The sequence below is a fragment of the Liolophura sinensis genome, chromosome 5, assembly GCF_032854445.1.
Source record: "Liolophura sinensis isolate JHLJ2023 chromosome 5, CUHK_Ljap_v2, whole genome shotgun sequence".
NCBI classification, from domain to species: domain Eukaryota; kingdom Metazoa; phylum Mollusca; class Polyplacophora; order Chitonida; family Chitonidae; genus Liolophura; species Liolophura sinensis.
Window position 1 is genome coordinate 16,998,356 of NC_088299.1, and position 26,627 is coordinate 17,024,982.

The 26,627-nt window shown below is 38.8% G+C and overlaps 2 protein-coding genes across 2 annotated transcripts in view; both read left to right on the plus strand.

Annotated features, from left to right (window-relative positions):
- Positions 1 to 76: 76 nt before the first annotated feature.
- LOC135465605 (uncharacterized) lies at positions 77 to 14,329 on the plus strand. Its single transcript, XM_064742879.1, has 4 exons — positions 77 to 651; positions 7,032 to 7,229; positions 9,480 to 9,614; positions 10,168 to 14,329. Exons 1-4 carry the CDS (start codon positions 160 to 162, stop codon positions 10,291 to 10,293), a joined length of 951 nt encoding a protein of 316 aa, XP_064598949.1. The 5' UTR covers positions 77 to 159; the 3' UTR covers positions 10,294 to 14,329.
- A 2,004-nt stretch (positions 14,330 to 16,333) lies between these two features.
- The window catches only part of LOC135465866 (probable E3 ubiquitin-protein ligase MID2), a 37,317-nt gene continuing 27,023 nt past the window's right edge, over positions 16,334 to 26,627 (plus strand). Inside the window, exon 1 of the mRNA XM_064743233.1 lies at positions 16,334 to 16,418. The gene's annotated coding sequence lies outside the window, so the exon portion shown is untranslated. The remainder of the gene's footprint in view (positions 16,419 to 26,627) is intronic.

The following is a 26,627-nucleotide window of genomic DNA, read 5'->3' on the forward strand; positions in this document are numbered from 1 at the left end:
TATGGGATACATCTAAATATTAAAAGGGGGCGTGGCTACTTGATAGTTGACAGCTTGGGCCAGTGTGGAAGGCAAGAAAAAGATAAGATGGTTGTCTTTCAGAATTCAAGAGGTATTGACAAAATTTGACAGCTTAAGAGAATGCAATCTGGCTAAATAATGGAAGAGTCTGAGAGAGACTTGTCGTGTCAAGGAATAGAAAGGCAAGTGACTGGAACGACGCCTGGTTTTGCCAAAGTAGCATCGGGGAAATCCGGATACTGCGAAGACTGCGTCGTGGACTCAAGTGTCAGTGCCGTCAGTCGCTCTCCCCTGGACGATGACAGTAGGCAAGACAGTGCTGACGATGAAGAACCGATGAAAATACTGTGCGAACCTGACAGAAGACAGGTTAAACTGACAACAGCATTGCCGCTGACAGGGCGCTCAAACAGAAACCAAACGAATAGCGGAAGCGGGACGAGTGGAGGGCAGCCACGGACGGTGACCACAGAGTTAGACAGGACACCGTCAGTAACTGTAACTGGTGATGGTCAGCGGCAGAAATCAGGCAAACAAACTCGCGCCAACTCCAGGACAGATACCATTGTCATCCAGTACAATAACAGGTACCTCCGCTCATGCCCCGGCATCTTCAGGGTGCTGCAGGTGGTAAGTAATTGTAGGCCTATACTTATTGTTCTGTCTAAATGTATACATGTGCCATGTGTTCTCTTTAGGTGTGCATTCGGTCGTTCGGTTTAGAAGAATAATTAATTTAGGTGTACACATATGACGTTTTTATTGTTCTGTTTTTATGCCTACATGTGACAGGTGTTCTGAGCTGCTATCTACTTGAATCTACTTTAATAGGTTTCTCTCAAAACATACTACATGATGTGTTGAGAAACCAGGACTAAGTGAAAAAAGTAGACAAGAGCTCATTTGGTTTGCATGCACTTGTCATTCAGTCTGTTTAGATCTGCACATGTTACATCTGATGGTTCTGCTTAGATGACCATGTGTTACATTTCTTCTGTTTCGATAAACTTTGTTTCTTCTTCAAAATCTGAAAGTTGGAGCTAGCAGATTTAGGAACTTGAGAACTTTGAATGAGCAATCAAGTTACTTGCTTGCCACACAGAATAAATGAATAAATGCAACATACTAGTTGGACTGGTGTGATTTGGCAGGCTGTGACTTTGTGGGGGAACATGTCTGGTGTCGTGAGCATGGTGTTTCAGTGACATACCACCATAAATATGTCAGCATTGGAACTGGTCTGCTTACAAGATGGGAGAGACTCATAAAATGTAGAAAGTGACATTAAATATATATATCTACAAAATAAACTTTGCTGGACTGGGTTTTTTGGAGAAAAAGCTGTGATATATTATAAAAACATTTTTATTATGAATGAAAACAATGTTATTACCATATAAAATCCCAGACCAAGAGCTCAAATCCGAGTTAGGTCATACTTGAGAACTTTGAATGGGCAGTTACATTTCTGGCTTGCCACGCTTGTAGAATAAAGGAATGTGCAAGTACTAGTCAGTCCGGTGTCTCAGCATGGAACTGTGAGTGGGTGGGGCACTATGCTTTCCAGTGAGGCAGCATTATACATGTATGGATATTCAATGACTGGAACTGATTACTAACAAACAAGGAGACACTGTCATAAAATGTAAAAACGAAAAGTTTTGTTATAAAAATATTTTTACATGTATTATGAAACAAACAATGGTATTACTATAAATACATGCACATGTATGGGTGACAATTCAGATGTGGTGTAAAGCCATAATCACTCATTTGAACTACATAGTGCATGATCCATGATCTACATATATATATGTACTGATATTGGTATTTGCCAGCCTGGTATCTACACATCTGCATATATATATATCAAATCAGGCCATTTAGAGTGCCTATTTACTAGCGTTGTGAAGGTATCTGCAAATACATGTACCCTCCCAGGGAGGCAGAAAAAAAGTTTAAGTGTTGAAGAAATTTGTTGTGATCATTAATCATGTATCGTATTCTGACTTAGTGGGAAGAAAATGAAGAACTAAACCTAGAGGAGGTTTACATGGACAAAGCAGATGAAAATATTGTCAAAATGTTTTGCTTAGACATACGTAATGAATAGTAGATTGGGAGAAAAACTCTGTTGTTCCTCAACTGTAGACTTTTAATGTACTGTATGAGGTGGGAGAAAATGTAGGAAAGAGTAGCAACTGCCATGTACATGTGTGAGATATGCGATAAGTTAAGTAGTGGTATTTCCCAGGATTGTGCCTTGACTGGAAGTTTAAGAGGAAACTTCTTTGTGCTTAGCTTAGCTCAGCTCAGTTCATGGATTTAAGAACCAGCTTTAGATGTGAAAATTACGAATCTTCTTGATTTTGAGTAAAAAGGCAGACAGCTGAGTACTAGTTTTTGTAAAAGAAGTTGGTAAACCTTTCATCAAGAACAGTCCAGTAAGAAGGCTTATTACAGTATGTGTAGAAGTACAGAAGAAAATGGGGTTAGTGTACATTTGTGTACATAAACCAGAATTACGTTGATTTGATAGTTTCCTGTGTTACACCTGTCTGCCTGCACATGGATATGAGTGTTAACAGCCTACATGTACACATCATGGGTTTGTGTCTTGCTAACGGATAGAAGAGAAATGCTGGCGGCAAGTGTTTTAATCAGTGTACTGTGTGTATGGCATAGAGTCCTGTCATAGATCAATACCAGCAGCGACAGCAGCTTATTCTGCGTTAATGGATTGGACGGAGATCCCCCTGGCCGAAGGCTGACAGTGACAGTTATATCAAAGGCCTATACAATTAACCATCAGTTGTACTGCTGATGTAGACAAACTATCTTAGCTGCAAGCTGGCTTCGCAAAGTTATATAAAAGGCCTAATTATACACGTACATGTGGTGCACAGGGATGGTATACATACAAACCACATGTAAACAAAGAACACTGATGAACATGTGTATCTTGCTATGCAAGGCTGAAAATGTAGGCTATGTGTAGCCCGAGGTCTTTGCACACATGGGCATTATGCATGAATAGTTAGGCATTACAAGCTTAAGCTTGTACATGCATGCATATGTCATTGTCACGACCAACATGACCAACAGAATTTTCTATGTAGGCTTTTCGCATGTGAAAGAGCAACTTTCAGTACATTTTCTGCACACTGTATTTTAGTTTGATTTATTTTGAAGACTAAACTAAATGGATTGGATTGGCCAATAATATGGCTTCTCAGTCTACACAGAATAATGTTTAGAATACGCTTGAATAAACACTCTGCAAACATGCGAAAATGTTGAAGACTTACAATACTCTTAGATACACGCACACACACCAACACACACATGTATACACACATCCACGATGGTTTCTATTAAAGCCACCTGTGAGCACGGTTCAGGCTAATCGGCTGCAGCTAATATATCCTCAGTGTTTGCTATATTCACAGGTGTCGGATGGTGTTATACGATTGCTGATTAAGATTAGCTTGTCGCTGTAACATCTGTTACCAGTGCTACTCTTAGAATTACTGGGCACTATAGGCCTGCAAATGGATGAATTAGTGATCGAGATCCATGGTATTCCAAAGCCGACTCCACATTTGTGCCAGTCTATTAACGCTCCACTATCAGTTTAGTTACAGCATGTTTTGTGTCATGTCCCAGCTGTAAGCTTAATTACAGGTAATAAGAAGTAAGTCTCCAGAGTGGCGTAGTCTTACTAGAATGTCTGCACGTTGTTAATTTTGTGGAAGGCCTCAGTATAATATGTGGATATTATCATGGCCTGCAGGCAGTCAGGTACAGTTACAGCTTAATTGGAGGCGAAAGCTATGTGTAATAAATGTAGGCTTACTGATCCTGTTGCAGGGATTACATAAATGCATGCCCTAGGAAAAATGAAGGATTTGTATAACAATAAAGGTTTTTTGTCTGCTGTTATCTTAATTTGGGTGGAATCTGGCCTCGGGATCACAAAGCAACCTTAGACTTCAGTCAAAATTCCAGTCATTAAAGTAGGTACTTTCCTTTTCATTATGTTAGCTAAAATTTGTTTTACAATGATTTACCCAGAAATTATGTTGCCAAACAATATTTTGATAATGTTACATAAGAAAAAAAATTTTTAAAGTGATATGAAATCTAAACTTAAGGCTAAAATCACTACATGATTCTGGGGCCAGCAGTGTGAGCCAAAGATCAGTTTTGGTACAGATTACTCCCAGAGAGCCTTAACTTTATTAGCGTGATACTTGATAGAAGTATAAAAGTCTGAGAAGTATGATGCAACCACTCCCCACCCTCTCCCCCTGCTATGTAATACATGTACCTTGTTTTTCACGACAGTAAAGACAGCTCAGTGTATGAACCACATGGTTGGCTCTATATTTGATTTATTTATTTATTTGATGGGTGTTTTGCACTGTGCTCAAGAATATTTCACTTATACGATAGCGGCCACATTATGGTGGGTGGAAACTGGGCCGAGCGCGGGGGAAACCCATGACCATCTGCAGGTTGCTGACAGACCTTCCCATGTATGGCTGGAGTGGAGGCCAGCATGAGCTGGACTTGAACTCACAGCGACCACACTGGTGAGAGGCTCCTGGGTCATTACGCTGCTTGTAGGCTTTATACACCATACTGATAGAATGGTTGGCACAATGACAGCACATTGATTTCTGCCAGAATGTCAGTGTGCATGTGTGTCTAGTCAGTCTAAGTTATACTTCAGCATACAGGGCAATATCTAGAGCGATTCTAGTTCTGGAAAATGTTTGGGCTCGCAAACAGATCCTTTTAAGCCATATTAAAACTGACAAATCAATTGAACAACCATATGATGGTTTAATTAGCAGTACTAATAAAAAGTCTGGCATTAACACAAATTTGCATTTTATGAAATGTGTGCACAATCACATTGTCACCTTCAAAGGTTATAATCAGAACATTGAATTTTTTCTAGATACGGCATTATGTACATATACATGAGGAAAGTTTTAAGTTCGTGAATGCCACTAGATTTATCTGTAGATGAAAGTATGTAAGACATGTGGATGTTATACTGCCTCTCCAGTGTAGGATTGCAGTTAACTGACCTCCCATAAGTTCCAGCTATAGAACAGGAAGCTGGAGAATGTATCCCAACCATATGTACTGTGATATGGGAACTTCCAAATAAGGGAAGGGGTAAAAAGCTGTAAAAGAAAAGGAAAAACTGTAAGTTTCTCTTACAGCGAGTAATGTGAGACAATTGAGGATGACATATAATATGGCAATTGACCTTAAGAGTTACCTCCCTTGAAATGAAAACTCGTGTAGCATACAGACAAGTTAACAGCTTTCAGTGAGAACTTTACTCCCAAAAAGGGTTTGAACAAAGATATGTAAATGTTACATTACCGCCACTGCCCTAACAGTTCGCAAAGTTGGAGTGAGACAGGTATCAAAGCACATACTGTGCAGAACATGGCCGTTACATTTGAACACAGGTGGAATGTACGGGTAGTGTTAACTAAAAGGGCATTACGCACAAAATTATGGATACGCCATCAAACGCCAAGTGAAGCAAATATGGTTACATGACTGATTACACTGTGGTTAGCTATGGGAAAATACAGGAAATAGCGTCAGAGGTGCATGCACATTGTCACATGAATCGCACATAGTAGATACGCACAATGTCCCTCCACACACAGAAGAGTTCCAATCGGCTGTATATGTTTGACTGTAATATGGATTACAGAACAGATGTAATTCTATTATTGTGGACCAAAAACCCACCACACACTGGATTCTTACATGCATCACTGCACCTAATTCAGTGTAAACAGTAGAGTGTAACAAAATGACTACTTAGTCAGTTTTAGATATTTGCCTCTAATTCAGTGAGCTTTCCATTTCTGATGTGCACAGATTAAGTGTTAATTTGATCATAAATGTAGGGTGAACTCTGAATAGTTAACATAATTCTTTTATAGAGCTGAGATATGTACAGTTGTATGTGTACACACACATACATATACATAGCCAACCATGCCGTATACATGTATCAGAATTAATGCTTGTTATGTACCTCAGCTGCTACCTGTCAAATTGTATTAAATTGCTACCTGCATGGCACAAAGACAATAATTCCTGCTTGTTACATCCCTGATTCTTGCACCCACACATGTGAACGTGTAGGCCTGTCCTGCGTGACCTATTGATATATCACTACATGTAGGATTCATTATCAGAGAAGTGCTGCACAGCAGAAAATTTGAGATGGATTTAAGTAAACTAAATTAGATGTAAATGTAGGCCTGCATCCATGACAGGCAGCTTTTGCGTTGGCGTTTTTGTGTTAGACAGACAATGCTATGTTACATCTCTTGAAGAAAATGTGGCATGGTAAAACGTGTTGGAAATATATGTGTAACAGAGTGACATACAAGCACTATCTAACTCTGGGCTGTAACACCCGCAATGAGGTGTGTCTGACCTGTGCTGTAACATCTGGGATGGCATGTCTGGTTATGTCTCTGTAATATTGTGCTCTGCATTAGCATATTTGATTTGTCTGAAGGCCTATAAATTTACCTGTTTACCATTTTACATATCACATAACATGAGCATGTCTGACCTTAACACTGCATGAAGCACATCTATACAGGTGAGGGAAACCTCACAGAATTGAGAAAAAACAAAGGAGCTTTCTCAGCTAGGTCAGAGAGCTGGGTTTAGAATATGAGACATTTTACACATCAGGGCATGAGTCTTACATCAGATCATGATCACGGATGTAACCTGATGATTATGGTCTTACCTGATGTAGGCTGAATGTACCTGCTTGTTTGAACTTTCTTGGAATATTTTAAATTTAGTTGAGCCGAGTGCAGAACCTTATTATGTGTTTCAAATTTCAAAGCTTCTGTTTTGGCATGCACATGATACACCTAGTTACAGGTACATGTACAGGTACTCACATCACTGAGAACTCATTTTTTGTTTTTTTCCTCTCATTGTAGTCCTTATCAATGATCTGTCTGATCAGTCTGACCACATCTGGATCTGGGAAATATGAGAGCTACCTTCTCTTACCCTTGAGCTGGCATTTTCGTATCATGGTTTTTGTGTTGGTATTGACCATTCTGACAAGCCTGGTGATGTTAGTGACCTATACGACAGGCCTTATCACCACGTTCCCACTCAATTGGCCTCTACTGGTATGTATATAAGTTAATTTGTCTGATGATTGGATTTTACAGGTTGAGCAATCTGGTTTCACACTTAGAACGGAGGTGAAAAATTCCCAGGAATGACATTAAACACTCAGAATCAGAATAAATTACCTTTCAAGCAAAGTTTGTTCAGTGTCTCACCAATCTCCATCTGTAATTTATCTCATGCACATACAACTATGCTATTAAATATCTAAACATATAAGTTACACGATCAGAAAGTCTGTTTGAGGTAGTTATAGTGTATGTTATAGTGTGTGTGTTATGGTGTGTGTTATGGAGTGTGTTATAGTGTATGTTATAGTATGTGTGTGTTAGTGCATGTGTTATAGTGTGTGTTATAATGCATGTTATAGTGTGTGTTATAGAGTGTGTGTTATGGTGTGTGTTACAGTGTGTGTGATAATGTGTGTTATGGTGTGTGTGATAGTGTGTTACAGTGTGTGTGTTATAGTGTGTGTGTTTTACAGTGTGCGTTATAGTGTGTTACAGTGTGTGTTATAGTGTGTGTTATGGTGTGTGTTATAGTGTGTGTGTTTTACAGTGTGTTATAGTGTGTGTTACAGTGTGTGTGTTTTACAGTGTGTGTGTGTTATAGTGTGTGTTACAGTGTGTGTTATGGTGTGTGTTTTAGTTTGTGTGTTTTGGTGTGTTTTATAGTGTGTGTTGTGGTGTGTGTTACAGTGTGTTATAGTGTGTGTGTTTTAGTGTGTGTTATAGTGTGCGTTGTGTATGTTATGGTGTGTGTTACACTGTGTTATAGTGTGTGTTATAGTGCGTGTGTTATAGTGTGTGTTACAGTGTGTGTGTTGTAGTGTGTGTTATAGTGTGTGTTTTTGTTCCTGAATTACCCTTTATTTAGGGAATTTTATTACATGTACTCATAGGTTGTAAACAAATTTGTCTAAACTCAGAACAGCCATATTTAGCCCACTTGCAGTTGTCAGCCTGTAACATGGGACATTACATGTATACCCATAAGAATTAAGAAAATACATGTACTTGTATCACCCTTTGACATGTCTTTCCCTTGTTATCAAATTATCAGCGAAGGGCATTTTTATTCCCTGTACATTAATACATAAATGTTGTTCGACCTGTTATTATATTAAATTTCTAAAGTAGGCTTTGACAAAGATAAGACTACGCTTCTCCACCTAGAACAGGAAGCCTTGAAAAGTGCTGTCTGCTTTTATCTGGCTTTTAATTAGTTTCTAGGAAATCACAAGTTACCTCAAGAAGACTTTTGTTCATAGGCCAGTCTGTGACGTAATAGCTCATTCTGACCTAGAAACCTTATGAAGTGCAGTTATTGGGTTCCTCAGTACAGATATGTCCTCTAAGTACACAAGGCAACCAGTGGTTTCTTCTTGTCCTCATTTGGCTTTCATGTTATTGTACTCAATCTTATCTGATACATGTGCATGCATTCACCTTCCTGTATCTTGTTAAAGGACCTGGTACTGTATGGTACATTCACCTCCTTGTATCTTGTTGAAGGACCTAGTACTGTATGGTACCTTCACCTTTTGTATCTTGTTGAAGGGCCTGGTACTGTTTGGTACATTCATCTCCTTGTATCTTGTTGAAGGACCTGGTACTGTATGGTACATTCACCTCCCTGTATCTTGTTGTAGGACCTGATACTGTATGGTACATTCACCTTCCTGTATCTTGTTGAAGGACCTGGTACTGTATGGTACATTCACCTCCCTGTATCTTGTTGTAGGACCTTATACTGTATGGTACATTCACCTTCCTGTATCTTGTTGAAGGACCTGGTACTGTATGGTACATTCACCTCCTTGTATCTTGTTGTAGGACCTGATACTGTATGGTACATTCACCTTCCTGTATCTTATTGAAGGACCTGGTACTGTATGGTACATTCACCTTCCTGTATCTTGTTGTAGGACCTGATACTGTATGGTTCATTCACCTTCCTGTATCTTGTTGTAGGACCTGATACTGTATGGTACATTCACCTTCCTGTATCTTGTTGAACGACCTGGTACTGTATGGTACATTCACCTTCCTGTATCTTGTTGTAGGACCTGATACTGTATGGTACATTCACCTTCCTGTGTCTTGTTGTAGGACCTGATACTGTATGGCACAGTCACCTTCCTGTATCTTGTTGAAGGACCTAGTACTGTATGGTACATTCACCTCCTTGTATCTTGTTGAAGGACCTGGTACTGTATGGTACATTCACCTCCTTGTATCTTGTTGTAGGACCTGGTACTGTATGGTACATTCACTTTCCTGTATCTGGTAGGCTCCTCTCTTGTGGCCAGTGCTTTTGACTTCTACCAGAAGATGGGAACAGACGTTCCAGAACAGACAATTAGGCGTCTAGTGTTATGTGTGGTAAGGAAATGTGGTAGTACCCGTATCAGTATAATGGCTCTGGCAGGGCGGCGGGAAAGTCATCTCAGTGAAGCAGCACTAGATAAAAGAGCGGTGGAAATCCGTCCTGCAATAAGGAGGCACATTGCATGCATTCTAAGGATTTCTTCATCGTCATATGACTGTTAAGTACGACGTTGAATCCCAAGCACTCATTCACTCACCCCCTAACTTATTGGTATTCCTGAGTCATATAGTTCACAGTTCACTGATTCATGTACAGTAGTTTTCTCTGGTAAATGTTATCCACCACCCCAAAAGTGACTTCTGTTGTAAAACAACGATGTTCATAAAATAGTACTATTGGTGCTGAAACAATTCTACCTTCCAAACAAACCTCAAAACACCTTTCCACCATCAGTTAATTATAAACAACCAGAATCAGGAAGAATTACCAGATTTTCTTATGAATGAAAGTTTAGGTCATGTATGGTACTACAAGTAGTAGTTTACTCACCTGTATGTTACTAGCTGTTCTCACCTGAGGATGTATAACCTGTGCTACATGTTTCAGGTGCTGGGTTACATGGCCATGTTCCTTTACCTGGCTACTGCTGTCCATGGTTACAAGAAGTGGAGGTGGCTGGAGCTGCATCAGTTCAGGCGACAGAGGCTAATGGAGGCAGATGAGATAGCGTAATTAATACTGCACCAGGTTCTCTGTTAACCTACATGTACCAGGCACATTTCTCTCTTTAGGCCAAACAAGTGGAACTTGTGCAGTTCTCGAGTTAGGTCATGGTGACTACAGAGTGACATCCATGTGGATGATGACACATTGCCACCGTTTGGCACAGAAAAGCTACCGGCTGAATATCATTACATTTGCAGAACTTGGCACACAAACCCACCAAAGATGTAGCATTAATCTGATCCTGTATAGTTTTCTTTATTTTACATACATCTACAACTCATGTTAAAATGGGCACATTGACCTTATACTATTTAATAAAGCAATGTCACTACCCCAAAGGGACATTACTCTGTTGTCATAATGTCATATTTTGAAACCTGCATATAATGGGGTCTGTCTCACAGCTATGTGTGTCCTGAGGTTCAGGTATATTCATTTACATGAAAGCGGTGGCACTGGACCAACGTTGTTGTTTTTTGTCATGGGGTAAACAAAGTGTTGACCTGCACTGTAGTTTGAATCTAAATACTAACCTTGACTTGCCTCTGTGTAACCAGTATTATTGCATTTAGATGAGCTTTTCAATTTTTAGAACGAGAAAGTTAATGGGTAACTATTTTGGCAGTATTGCCGTATAAAAGCTCTTCTGACTGTGTGACAGTTCTAGTCTTTTGGTGCAGTGGTATCATGAGAAGATATTTAATGTATGTATGTATTACATAAAGTTTACTTAAAATGAGTTATGAATACAGGTACCTTACATTTCATTTCATGGTACTAAAACTTTTAAGAGATTTGCTCATCCTGGTATATTTGAAACTATTGTTAAAGTAAAGGTGTATATCTGCTAGTCATACACGCTGAGTGATATGTAACACTGTCACATATATATGGGGGGTGGGGTGGGATTTAAACATACCCTCTACATTAATTTAGAAAAACATTGACTCATTCCACTATGATACATGTTGTTTTGTTACTTTTTATTTTTGGGAATTTTAAAACATATATATTTTATTTTAAAAAAGCATTTGTATATGTCATTAACATTTATATATCGTCACTGTTTGACGGGCATGTCGTTGAAAACCAAAGATCTGAGTTTTTGCATGTCTTGTGTAAAAAGCGGTAAAGAATGCTGAGTACCTGTAAATGTTAACATTGATCTACGTAATTGTAAGTGAATATAAAGTAATCCTCTAAATATTAATATTCTTGAAGGACAAATTCATTTTATTTATGTTAAATCAGTAAAATTAATAACCTAATATTGATTTGATACCTTTGTATTGAGTTCCTTGCAACCACCTGTCATTGATCCATACATCTCTTGAATGTAGGAATGAAAAATGTTCAAAAAAGAGGCCAAATCCTATCAGCATATACACTCACCATCAACTGAACATTTTTGGCCAAGTTTCTTGCCATTTTGAAATTATCATGATGTTTGTAGAGTAAACCTGGAGACTTTAAGGCCAGAAAAGATGCCTTGGTTTCACCTTTGCGTATTAATACATTTGAAACTGTACTTCACCTTTAATGTACATCCTTGATGCCTATACATCAGTTGAGACTGTAGTCATATAAATGGGAAAACATTGCCTCCTTGGTTTCCCAGAGCAAAGAAAAACACCAAAAAAGATATGTTTCCATTTTTCCTCAGAAGACAAAAATTTGCCTGTTCAGACTAACCAAATTGGGGTTCTGTTAATACAGTACAATATACATTTACAGTTTACAGTTTAAATTAATGCATGTTCCATGATAGATGTATGTGTACCTGCTTAGTTTTGTATTAACCAGTGAATAATATAACAGTTAACACTTTATCAGAGCAATTATACCTGTGCTGTGGTATGGCATTTACAACATTATTTTGACACATCATTATTTTAGTGTTGTTTGTGAAACTAGTCAATATGCGAGGTTTGAAATTCAGTGTTACAACATCATGGTGGAATTCCTTTGTGCCATGACGTCTCTTTATGGCTACAGAGGGCTGATAGTGCATCTTAAAAAGGGCGGGCACATTTTTATAAAGTAATTAATATTATCTATGATTCATGACTTATTTCCGGAAATATTTAGATTATTAGTAATTCAATAAATTATAGTTATATTTCATGGATAATATTTAACGCTGTATATACCCACCCAAGTTGAAATGCACAAAGCTGCCCGCTTTTCATTGTAATGCTCAGTGTGTGTATATAGTCAGATGATAGCTATAATCAGTGTAAATATTTGTGTTGTGTATTATACTTGTCATCCCCATGGTCTTCCAGTGAACTAAGTCTTGTTCCTGTAGTATATTGTATTCTGATTGTATATATTACTCTTCAAGTACTGAACATGAATCTGGACAAACTACTGTGTGGTTAAGGCTATTCCTTCAGGTTTACCAACGTAAAAAAAAAGTGCATTTTAGAGGCAAATAAAAGAAACTAATATTTTCCCAGTGGCATATCATACTACCTGTACCTAATCCAAGCAAACTTCAGAAAGACTTGCTAAGATCTACAGACCTCTCAAAATCTAGTACAATTGGTAACTTTGTCGTGGATGATATTTTAGATAAAATACCTGGACAAGACGTTTTCTTTGCTGATGTTTTGCCATCAGTCAGCAGCATTTCAGGACAGCAAGTATTACTTTCAGGTTCATTAATAAGTTATCTACCCTTGTATGTTTTTTTATTTATTTATGCAATAGAGTTGTTCAGTAGCTGTAAAACATCGCAGTAGTTTATGTTTGAGATGTTATATTTTATTTCATTGTAGTTTTCTTTGTTGGAGTAGACTCATGGTATAGATATGAAACCATTTGTTTCAGACTCTTCACTTTATTCTCAGAGAATTGTCTTTATTATTTGATTCCATTGTGTTTAATGCCATACTCTGGTTTGTATGACGGCTGTCCAGTTTATGTGTGGAGTAAAGCCGAGTAAACCTGATCACTAGTCCTCCAGTACAGCCCTGCATTTATTTTTAATGGATAGCCTTAAAGGGATACAGAATCAGTTACATTGTGATTGGCTGGTGTGAGTGATAAGCAAGTCCAGGCTATGTCTGCCGGAGCTGAATTTTAGGTATGGCAGATTTCTTCAAGTGTGACCAAGGCCCTAGTGTTTAACCCAGAAAACCCTAATCTTCACTGTCAGCAAATCAGCGTCAGTTCTGTATCTCTTTAAGAAAGGAATATGGTAATGTCTTACATTTCTAATGAGAAAATGGTTTTCAGAACATGCCACGTTTCAAGCTAATAATTGCTTGTGGAAATACTAGAATATCATGTAATGATTAATAATCATAAATATTTGCCGTGAATTATTCATGTCATCATAGGAATGATGATCAGTTTTTCTCCTTACACAAAACCAGAGTGAGTGTAGTACAACCATACATCTTAGGCAAGTAATAAACAAACTTGTCTACCTGTGTGATGCACAGGTGTTCATTGTCTGAGACTATAATGTATGCGAATTCAATCTTGCATGTGGTGGTGTAATGTAAACGATATCCAACCATCTGAATCATGTCCTGTGATCTGTGAAAACCACCGGCCACCTGGTCCCCAAGAGCCAACAGAGGCATAGAAAGTCAAAAACCAAAATCTTGTGTGTTCTACCAATTTTTTAATGGATTATATGATGAAGATAACATTATTATAGCATTTCCTGTTATTTTAAAACAATCCCAGTGTTAGAACTGCAGTTTCCTGAGAGTGAATGCTATTGTTAATGGTTACAAAGTTAAATGTTAATTGGATTACCGGTATTTCATTTTTCAGGTAATGCAGCGTTAAACATTTTCATTCAATCTTGACAGTCTTCATATTTATCAGTATCAGTTGGAATCTCAAAAACTTATGAATTATGTTGTAGCTTTGTCAAAGGCTTTTGCGTCTCCAGTACATGTGTATAACTGCTGACTGTGATGGCTTTAAGTATGGAATTGTATATTCCTGTCAGTTCTTTGATCAGTGTAATCATGAAAATGAATGTTATACATTATATTCTTTTTATGTTGAGAACAAATAAATAAAGTGCAGACTTTTGCAGTTGTATTACAGTTTGCTTTTATTTTGTTTTTCTTTTTTTTTTTTCAACATGACATAGCACAACATATAATATAGTTTCAGCACAAACCAATACTGAAAGTTGTGGGGATCAGGGGAGACAACTCTTGTCACTCTGAATTTGATGTTGCTTAATGCCTTACTCAAGAATTTTTCATGTATACGATGTCAGTCAATCACTTTTGTAGGTAGGTTACAGGTCATTGGACAGCTCGGCATAAAGCACTGACCTTTGCTAAATTATACTGATCAAATTTCTTCATGCCCATCATGAGGGGCCTCTGTGGCTCAGTTAGCGCACTAGTGCAGCGTAATGATCCAAGAGATCTCACCAATGCAGTCGCTGTGAGTTCAAGTCCAGCTCATACTGGCTTCCTCTCCGGCCGTAAGTGGGAAGGTCTGCCAGCAACCTGCGGATGGTCGTGGGTTTCCCCCCGGGCTGTGCCCGGTATCCACCCACCATAATACTGGCCGCCGTCGTATAGGTGAAATATTCTTGAGTATGGTGTAAAACACCTATCAAATAAATAAATAAATAAATAAATCATGACCTTCATGTGAGTGGAAGACAAGCGGTATTCAATGAATGCAAGATGAATTGTGCATTACTGTAGTTGTTTTAAATAGCTGGACAAAGGGCATTCTGCTCAGCCCGGTGTACGATGATGGGCTGACTGGCTTTCACAGAAGGGTGTAACAAGACCAGCTTTCTAGTTCTTACACTAGCAGTAGCAAACAAAAAATACACAACAGCTCAAATGTTCGAGAGCTGGACTAGTATTAAGGTCATAATTCAAATCCTTAGTTAATTGTGTAAAAACAACAATGATATAAATAAATGCATAAATATTAATTATCCTCAGTTCTGATATCATTTACAGTACAAGTCCAAAAATGAAAATTTTTGTAACTAAATTGACTCTGCATGGTCAGTAAATCGGTGTCTACATCTATATACAAAACAATATGTGCAAATACACAGTAAATGACCTAACACTTATTGTGTCGAGCAAGCTACGCTATATATCATCATCTTCCATATTTTATTTCATATCCCAGGCAACATCATATGGTAAACATTTGTCAAGTTAAAGTGAAATGCCATTAATTTTTAATTCATGGATTTCTTCATTATGTATGATTGCCCTGGTAAACCAAGCAACAAAGCTAGTACCGGTACTCTGTAAGAGTCGCTCTGTGTTGTAGTCACGAGAACATTTCTGCTCCATTGTCAAACTCATTATTGCATACACCTATGCATGATGCATGACAAGAATGGTAGTTATCATTGGTGGAATGCATCATGTCCACCATGCACATAGAGCTATACCAGCTTAATACAGCATGAGTTGATATTGCTACAAAAATTCAATGAAATAATAAATAATTTACTCTACTGAATCTTCTTTGGTCAACTGATCAATAAATACAGATAAACTTGTGAATTTTTCAAGTTTAAGTTATGCTTTTACTAAGTATGTCTCTCATGCGACCTACTTTCAATGCATTGAAACTTTAGCAACTGAAGCCATTCAATTCCAAGATCGTTCAGGCAAAATGTTTAAATAGGTTTAAATGTTTGAATGTTAACAAAATTATTAATGACTGCAGTTTGTTATCTACAATAAATCATGAGCAATCAGAGTTGGGAGTTGAAACAGATGACACTTTTTCTAAAGCCCTTCGATCGACGGTATACAGCTGATGTTTATACAAGCACGTGTGGCATGTGACCAACCTGACGTGCATGATAAGCTGTTGTCAATCTCCTTGTCAAAGTAACAATCAAATATACCACTGATCTCCTCAAGGGCACAGGAATTACCTTTCAGACGGGTACCTTTCTTTGTACTCATCAGATATACAAATGCGATACGGGCAAGGGACGCGTGAATCGCTTGAAGCTGTAAGCAGGTTGACAGTGACTTCCGGTTGGACCGAAAACAAACGGTGTCGAGGAGAATCCACAGCAGGTGTTTGCCGACATACTGAGGCGGTAAAAACAGCGGAACCGTTTGTTGGTTAAAGATCTGAAAACAAGCTGTTTGGCACAGGTATGCATAGCGTTTGATGTTAAATTATTCTCAGGTAATTTACTGGTTGCCGAGGAGAGTTACTAACGTATTCTTATCGTGAAAAGTAAAGGTTTTAGACGCTGAAAAACTGAGAAGAGTAGATGAAAAATGACCACGCTTTTTCTTCCCACATTTTTTCTGTTGCTACTGGAGGCTGGCCAGTCAACCTCTTGTCAATGTCATGTCATCTGTAAGAGTCGCTCTGTGTTGTCAAGTAGTCACAACGAGAACATTTCTGTTCCAATGTCTCATTATTACATACACCTACCAACAGACTTACTTTTGGTTTTTGCAGTACGTGTGTAATTTACTCACTTCATTTGGCGAACTTGGCATTTTGTACAGTGCTTTCCCACGATTCCACACTTCCATTTCAAAGCTTCGCTACGTTCTAAACAGTCCCAGAGACTGCGTGATGCAAAGAATATATTTTATGTTGCGATCTTATAAACTGTTTCTTCCCATTGAATGGATGGGCTCCCTGCCAGTCTTAGTCTATGTGTATAATTAATCCAGGTCAAGGTGAACATGCTGAACTGGCTGTTTCACAAAGCCTGGGACTAATTTATCTGTTATATTAGTTACAGACGAAACACATTCTTTTGGAGAAATAAGATATTTGCCATGGTTAATGATGTATTAAATAATAAGGAGAGTAAGTGAGGTGTAATCATGCGTTTACGTTAGTTCAGGAATAATCAGCTCCACGAAGATGTATTTGGATACCGGTGCTTGTGTTCAGTTTTAGGCTGGGCTGGAAGGTCATATGATACTATGTCAGCCCAGTACTTATGAAAAGAGAAGTTGAAATATGGCTACAGTATAATATACCCCTATGGTGATATTACAATTTTTTTCAGGCTCATTCGAGAGCTGGTTCGCTGTCAGGCCCTTGACCAGGTATGCAAGAGAGGTTGTGGTTAGACTTCAGCTCTGCTTCACAATTTAGTGAGGACTGTGGAGGGTTGTCAGGTGTATGTACCTGACAAAGTTTGCTTGTTTACTTCATTTTCTTCCAGCCATGAAATATTCTTGAATGCAGCGTAAAAAAAAAACACCAGTCAAATCTTATGATGTATGCTTTGAAATTATGAAGTTGTAAGGGGCCGAGATGGTTAGTGTTCCAGCGGGGCACAATAGCCCAGGAGCCTCTTACCAATGTGGTCGCTGTGAGTTCATGTCCAGATAATGCTGGCTTCCTATCTGGCTGTACGTGGGAAGGTCTTCCAGCATTTTGTGAATGGTTTTGGGTTTCTCTGGGACTCTGCTTGGTTTTTTTCCCACTATAATGCTGACTGCCATTGTATCAATGAAATGTTCTTGGAGTTCGACGTAGAACACCAATCAAATTTACTTACATGTATAAAAGCCTGGAAAGTCTTTTTCTGCGTGTGATATAATTGGCAAATACTCAAGCTGCCCACATTACTTAGAACGTTACAGTGCTTTTTTAGATGGCCATTTTGTCTTATACAGAAAGCTAGCTCTGATGAAAATATTTTTGGGGGGATGATAATTTCTGCATTACCTGCACTGTGCATATCCTGTGTAGAGCATCACCTGCACTGTGTATATCCCGTGTAGTGCATCACCTGCACTGTGTATATCCCGTGTAGTGCACACCCTGCACTGTGTATATCCCGTGTAGTGCATCACCTGGACTGTGTATATCCTGTGTGGTGCATCAATCACCTGCACTGTGTATATTCTGTGTAGTTCATCACCTGCACTGTGTATATCCCGTGTAGTGCATCACCTGCACTGTGTATATCCCGTGTAGTGCATCACCTGCACTGTGTATATCCCGTGTAGTGACCACCTGCACTGTGTATATCCCGTGTAGTGCATCACCTGGACTGTGTATATCCTGTGTGGTGCATCAATCACCTGCACTGTGTATATCCTGTGTAGTGCATCAACTGCACGGTGTATATCCCGTGTAGTGCATCACCTGCACTGTGTATATCCCGTGTAGTGCATCACCTGCACTGTGTATATTCCGTGTAGTGCATCACCTGCACGGTGTATATCCCGTGTAGTGCATCACCTGCACTGTGTATATTCCGTGTAGTGCATCACCTGCACTGTGTATATCCCGTGTAGTGCATTACCTGCACTGTGTATATTCCGTGTAGTGCATCACCTGCACTGTGTATATCCCGTGTAGTGCATCACCTGCACTGTGTATATTCCGTGTAGTGCATCACCTGCACTGTGTATATCCCGTGTAGTGCATCACCTGCACTGTGTATATTCCGTGTAGTGCATCACCTCCACGGTGTATATCCCGTGTAGTGCATCACCTGCACTGTGTCTATCCCTTGTGGTGTTTGCAGACATCATATACAGTGTATGGTCTTCAGCACAAAGTTAACCCAGAATGACCCCTAATTCTCTTTGTGAGGTCAGCTTGCAAGATCAAGCCCTATCCATGGGACTCAGTCCTCCTAGGAAATACTTTCATATGCATGTGAGACTATATATATATATGTATACATTCTAGTAAAAGATATTTGTATTCACATAGTTATGAAAGTGGCAGTTTAAGTCACTTTTAACAAATGACAGTGGTGGGATTTAACACAGATAATTGCAGATTAGCTAGGATGAAATGAGATGCTAGATAACTAGCGGCATGTATTTAAATATTAATTAACTGAACTGAGGGGTGAATACAGTGGCTGAATAGAACAGGCCAGCTAGGCTTAATATTTCAGGACCACCCTAAAGCAAGGAGTAGGGTTATTAGTGGGTGCTGTGTGTACCTGGAGGAGGACCAGTTACTCTTGTGGAGTTACAGGTAAAGTAACCTACATGTGAGGCTTTTGTTCTGTCGATGTCTTGTCTGGAGTCACCACGGAGACCCAGAATGCTTTGGTGAACCAGAAGTCAATCATAAACTTGTTCCTGTGATAAGACATATTCTATGATATTCAGCTTATTAAGCTAAAGTGTAAGATCAACTGCAACTCTCATGTACTCTGTGAGATCAGCTGCAACTCTCATGTGCTCTGTGAGATCAGCTGCAACTCTCATGTGCTCTGTGAGATCAGCTGCAACTCTCATGTGCTCTGTAAGATCAGCTGCAACTCTCATGTGCTCTGTAAGATCAACTGCAACTCTCATGTGCTCTGTAAGATCAACTGCAACTCTCATGTGCTCTGTGAGATCAGCTGCAACTCTCATGTGCTCTGTAAGATCAACTGCAACTCTCATGTGCTCTGTAAGATCAGCTGCAACTCTCATGTGCTCTGTAAGATCAACTGCAACTCTCATGTGCTCTGTAAGATCAACTGCAACTCTCATGTGCTCTGTATGTATTTATACCATACAGCTGAAAAATAGGAGCTTAGTTCCGCATGCTGTCACGGGGCAGTGGTTTCCTCGAGGAACTCAAGGCATTTCTATGTGAAGTTAAACAACAGTCAACCAGATATATTAAATACTGATACCTACATGTAGTTCAGTAGTTACATATATGTATGCTTGAGATAATACCACTACAGAGGTGTAAGTACAGGCACGTGATAATATAACAGGCCTTACTATATAGTATACAAGTATTTAAATAAATATTGATCGATGTCGCAGTATCTCTGTCTTTGTACAGAAGAGAATTTCGAAAGTTAAATCTTAGTCAGGGTTGTACGAAAGTGTGTTGTAATGCTTGAATTAGCACATTACTTTGCAGATTTTTTTTTGTGTTCATTTCCTTTTTAACCTGTGATACAGTGCTCATCAGTACAACTATTAATCTGGTTGTAAGTACAGCCTTGTGGCCCTGTGGCATTCACTTTTCTCTTTTGCTGCTAGCTGGCCGGGTTAAGCAGTTACAAACAGGCTAATTAGTTATCGGGCATTTTATTGCACAACTCGCCCTGTTTTTTTGCCTGCCCGCTTTTTCTGTCTAATGAAGTAAGAGAGCTTAGGAGAGTACTTTTGCTCTAATCAATAGTTGCCATGGTAACACCCCTCCAGGACAGAGAATCATTGAGAGGTATGAGTTTGTATTTGTCAGATCTGTAGCTTTCTGGTCTATTGTCCTGATTGCAGCACAGGATGATACATGTATACTCGTGCACTGATCATCACTCCTCGCCATTTTGTCAAGTTTTACTCACAGATTCTACACCCGTCTGACTGCCCTAGGATATTTTCCATGATGCTTTTTCATATCCGTGTAGAATGCTGTGTCATACATGTTGAAGAAAAATATTTACATTTTCTTCTTGGGGTTTTATATTCAGTTTGATGAAAGCTGTGATCAACTCAGTTTAATGTGGATCATTGGTGTCATGCAGGAGATCAAATCTGACTTTGGAAGTTTTAATAAGGGTAATTTGTATATAAGATAGAAACTGATTCATTTATATATACCTTTTACGCACTGTCTGAACACTCAGGGAATTAACTTTCATATCGTATTAACTGACCAGAGCACCAAGCAGGTAAAAACATGTCAGTTTTATGCTGACATGAAGTATCTCATCAATATAGGCTGGTTTTCATTTTCTCTCATGAACCTTTCATTCATTGCTGGCCTGATTAAACATGAATTGCATGTACAAGTTGATGTGGATAAAATAGCTCTGCTGTTGAGTAATGTACATGTATATTCTTAGACACAACAGTTGGGGATGGGAGACATTATTTACTTATCTTCAAAGTGGGGATAGCCATTTACTGTTTGTATAGTCTGTGTTTTGTATGACTGAGCAACTTGTGATATACCTGGCCATTCTAACTGTGATTCATTATGAATTACAGCATGTCACTCACGCTCACTCTGAATCAGTCGTTGATATTAATTAGTAATATACATAACGGTTAATTGACTAATCATTAGTACATTTATCTTAGTACGTGTATGTGTATTCACTTACTGTTCAGTTGGAACAAGCAAAACAGAATCAAACAGCTTCTGATTCCAGGTGAGATATAAGTATGCATGTAGGCATAATGTCTGTTGCAGAATTATCTTCTAGTAACTTCCTGACCAATGGTTTTTTTATGTCTGCATCTATTGAGTTGTGCATGCACAGTTGTGGGATTATAGTACATGTGTACTACACCGATGTATTTGAGAGATGCAGCTGTAACTGACCTACAGCCACGCTGTACAACAACAACACAGTGATAAATCACACCCATGTGTAGTGTGGGATGCTAGTGGATGCTCCAGCCCATGTACCTGCCATTCTTTGTAAGTTCCTGTGATGCATGATGAAGATGCACGTGACTGTTTCTGTTGATAATTACAGCGATTAGGAAATAATTGTCATGCAGATATACTGTTTAGGAGGAAGTCCAGAAAGTGATTTTGGCTGAATGTGTTAGGGACAGTCACTGTAACCGTTATGTATATTACTAATTAATATCAATGACTCAGAGCACACCCTAAATGACCATCAATTTTGTCCATGACTAACTTGCTCATTTTTCGTGATCCTAAGAGTTCTGTTGATTTTAGAAAGGTGTTTGGAGGTTTGTTTGGAACATGGGATGGTTCTCAACTGGAATATTGTAAGTTTCAACAATCAAAATAATATTTTGTGACATTTATTTGCCTCTAAAAATGCACTTTTGTGGTCGAAATTTTAGGTCATCTAAGGTACTAGTATATACAATCTCCTGACATATGTTCTACTCCTTTCATTGATTATGCTAACTAGTGTCTGACTATAAACCTACAGTTAAAGCCTTCTGGATGTGAAGCAGATTGAACTGAATTCAGCCAGTTTGGCTGTATTATTTTTGTACATGTGACATTACTGTAGGAATTGAAAGTTTAGTTTGCGAAGTGGCAAATGTAGCAGTGGATAATAAACAATACTGGTAGCCTGGCATGAATTTGTTTGCCAAAAAACTGGTGCTGTGTCAGCATGATCTTGAATTGAGAGGAATATTGCTTGCAATAGACTGCAATAGAGAATTGGTGGTTGGGTAACCGAGTAACTAATCCAGTCATTTTTGACTGAAGTGGACTGACAGTCAAGCTCATGAACATACATGTAGTTACTCCTGATATTCCATATCACATGTACTTGTAAGGGTTACCATGGTTACAGTATACTGTTTGCTGTTTTTGTGCTTTTGTCATCAGACAGGCAAACCAATAAGTGCCTTTTTATGTTCTGATATTAATGTATTGCACTGAATCATTGGTGGCTTTCCTACCAAGTAGACCCTTGGCATCCAGTACATTGATCAAGTCTCCACATCAGTATGTCTTAATAACGGGTTTAATAACAGCATTAATGAATAAAAACATTTATGAATAACTGTCTGGTCTATTGCCCATTTGAGTATAGTGTTTTTGCTCTCTGTACACAAGCTTTTGTCAGATTGCAGACATTTGTCCCCTCTGATTGGCAGCACAAAGACCCGTCCAATTGGGGGTGAGATAAACCATGTTAGGACTGTGTATAGGCTTACGCTAGGTTGTATGTACAAGGGTACAAGGAAATGGTCTGTGGACAGGCATACAAGTATCACAGCTGATATATGCAGGTAAATCACAATATGTTATTGTGATTTTATAAGCGAGTAAGGCTCTGTGCAAGCACCTCTGGTTGAAATTATCCTGCATGAGTTCAGAAATACCAAAGTCGGTAAAATCTTTAGATTTTGTTGGACTTGTGTGCATTCCCCAGTTATTTTTGTGATGGGCTTGTTATAAGTTACAAATTGCAAAGTTTTATCCATGTACATATAGTTAGATGAGGCGAAAGTCTGGGATCTGATTATAGTGAAAATGGGTATATGATGTGTTGTATAGGTGTATGGTGGCATTGCAGGCTCTCTCTTATGTAGTGTCTTGTCTCCAATAACTTACATGAATGATTACCGGATGGAATCAGTGAAACCTTTGTTGAGTAAGACATCAAGCCCCAAGCATATGGAATTTTTTATCTTATTAAGTTTTGACTGTTTTTCTGATTGTTTTCTTGTTAAAGAAGCCATACCTTTTTACAATTTTGTGTTTGAAATCATTCCAGTGATGTGAATGGGACCAAGTATGATATCTCTTGATCATGTTTTTTTTTTCTTGTTTTTTTTTAAATATGTGAATGATGCTGGCAGCAATTTTGGGATTTTATATTGCGGATCCATGTTGTAGATGATTCATTATTGACCAGGACAGAGTTCCAGAATATTACACAACTGGTTATAGAGAATGAGATCTTTAGCTATTCAGTAAATTATATTTGTCTTGAATTACGTAGATTTTGATAGCTCTGATGGATCATGGAATTTTATGACGACCGAGTGACTTAATGGACATTTTACTTGCTCTGTTGATTAGTATTAGAATAAAATATATCATTTCTATTTCATCCATTTTATGAAAATCCACAATTTTACTGCAGTTCACTGAGTAAAATAATGTTATTTTACCATAAAAAGGATTTAATTGTTCTTCCCATACATGACCTATTGAGACTTGACGTTTCATTGGTGATTTGATAGCGTAACCATTGGTTGGGAGTTTCATTCAGACCGCAAGTAAATGACAGCGCACAATACATAGATTAGCATGAACACATTGGAGATGTCTTCTGACCTGATTAGGGGGGAAATGTAGTGTAAGTTATGAGAGTATAATGGTTTAATCAATATCAGATGTATGTACGTGTAGTTAGGAGCCAGGTTGTCATATTCTGAGCAGGATTCATAAGTACTGGTACAGCAATGTGAATGTGTCGGACAGCTCCTGCAACACATGTTCATGCTGATGTATGGATTACCTACGGCTAACTGCTATACCACACAGGTAAGGTCACGTGGCCATAGTGACTTGATAATGTAGTCATACAGAAATAATTAAATTTTGGAGTTCAAATTGTGAATACATGGAGTGTATGTTTGTGCAAAAAGGGACATCATTGACTTTGATGGCTAAATTAAGTGCTGGCATGCTTTAATTGTAGGAACATTGGTGATTTCTGGAGGATGCATGTTTGCATTGAAGTCTCGCTGTTTTGATCGCTGATTTAAGTCAAGGGGTTTGCCCAGTAGTTTACATTGATAAATGAACATTTCTTGAACATGGCGATATACCAATCAAATAACTAAGCAAATTCAAGCCAAGACAATTCTTGCAATCCCAGGCAATTTTATAACTGACATATTAGAATGGACTATTAAATGCTTACATGTAATTGGTGTTCATGTTTGCTGTGTGGAGTTAGTACCAGGCTGTAATGGCTGATAATACAGATTGCCTGTGGTATACATATTTGTGTGGAATGGACGGACTGGTGCTCACATACAGCACCTGTACATGTACATTCTGTAGCAACATGTAATGGAGATATATTGGGATTCATACATGTACAAGTTCTGACATCCCTGAGGTATTGTGTGATGATACCCCAAGTGCTAGAGGGGGAATTCCTCCACCCCACCACAGGGTCTGGCTGGTTAAGATGACTGAGAGGCCTGTAACCCACACCTGGATCGGTGTAACAGTATATCAGCATGCGCAGTCCTCTATCAACCAACCCCACCCCCCAACCGAACATGTAGCTTTGTGTGTTGTGCAGTACTGTACTGACCAGGGGTATCAAGGAACATGCCCACCATTGTGCGTACATATAAGTACCTTTGTATGAGGATACTCCAGGTGTTGGGTATCATCTTGTGAATGTACTTGTGTATGTGTGTGTTCTGGATTGGCTGGTGTACAACACTACAGATTGCATGTACCTAAACACCTGTGCATATGCAGTAGGTAACATTCAGGTGTGTTCACTTTAGAGTGACAGGTAACACTGGAGAAGTTGTTATGCTGATATGAACGTGTACAGTGGTGAGTAATAGTCAAAGTCAGCTAGATATCCAAGGCTTTGTATGCTAGCACGTCATGTAAGTGTTTTAACAGGTGTTGCAGTGTTGAGGTGGAGAAGTTGACATTTTAACTATTTTTATAGGTGTTTGCAATGGTACTTTTGTTATTTTAATTTGACATACATTAATCTTCGCAAGTGATTAGAAATTTTTTTTTTGGGGATTTATGTTTATGAGAAGGTACGTGTACATGTGCATGTGTGTAACTGTGTTGTATCTACCTGCATGTTCTCACCTCTTGTTGTATCACTACATGTATATGTGCAGATCAGCAAGGTTGACAGCTGTTTTCGAAGGCTGGCAGGCTGGCAAGAATGATGGAGACATAACAGTTTGCATGTTTGCAGTGTATCTTAGTACATGTAGGTCTTGTGACATGAAAGCATTCGGCCATTTATCATAAAGTAATATATCATATATAATGTGGGAAGGTTTGCCAGCAGTGTGCAGTCATGAGTATTTTCCCAGGACTCTGCCCGGTTTCCTCCCACCATAATGCTGCCCAAACTTCTAGATTCTCTTCCATTCCTATTTGGTGAGAATGGAATGGCTAACAGTTTTATGCACCCAGAGTGTTGTCACCAGTGTGGCCTGCTAGCTCAACAGCAACTTGCCTAAATTTGGTGGTTTGCCCTGAGCATTCGTAGGAGTGTGAAAATACAATAACATTGAACAATAATCTGTCAGATCCTGTAATGTAAAGCTTTGAAAGCCTGTACACAGTTACATGTATCTTTGTGGCCCACTTCATACCTACAGTGTAGTAAAATGGGTTTGTGGTTTGTCCACCTGCTTGTCATCTACTAACTTGATCTCTCTGTCTGCTCACCTCTCATCTGGTGTACCATGTTACAGTGTTTCTAGACAATGTCTCCATGTGGCCTTTGTACACGTAGGTTACATGTATATTGATCGGTGGTTCTATGAATACTGTAACTTTACCTTGAAACCTTACTTGAAATTAATTGAAATTTATCAAGACAAATTGAGCCGTGGAGCTGCTACTCTCCTGTTTATATACATTCATGTACATCTACAGGTAGAAGTTTTGAACCAAGTCAGTGCATTAGATTATTATAATAGCTCTTCTGCTTTACACTGCTTGTACTCTCTTTTCCATTCCACACTATACCATGGGGAACCTTTCATATTTACCTGGCTGAGGTACATGTAATTAGGGCCTTACAGCTATATGTATCTAGTCTGCTGTTCACCCCTACCTGTGTGGTGACATTTTGCAGGTGAGATTGGCATCTGCTTGTGGTTTATCTGTGTCCAGTGCAAAGATTCAGCTTGGACCCAAGATGCTATTGTGCCTCAATCATGTACGACATTCAT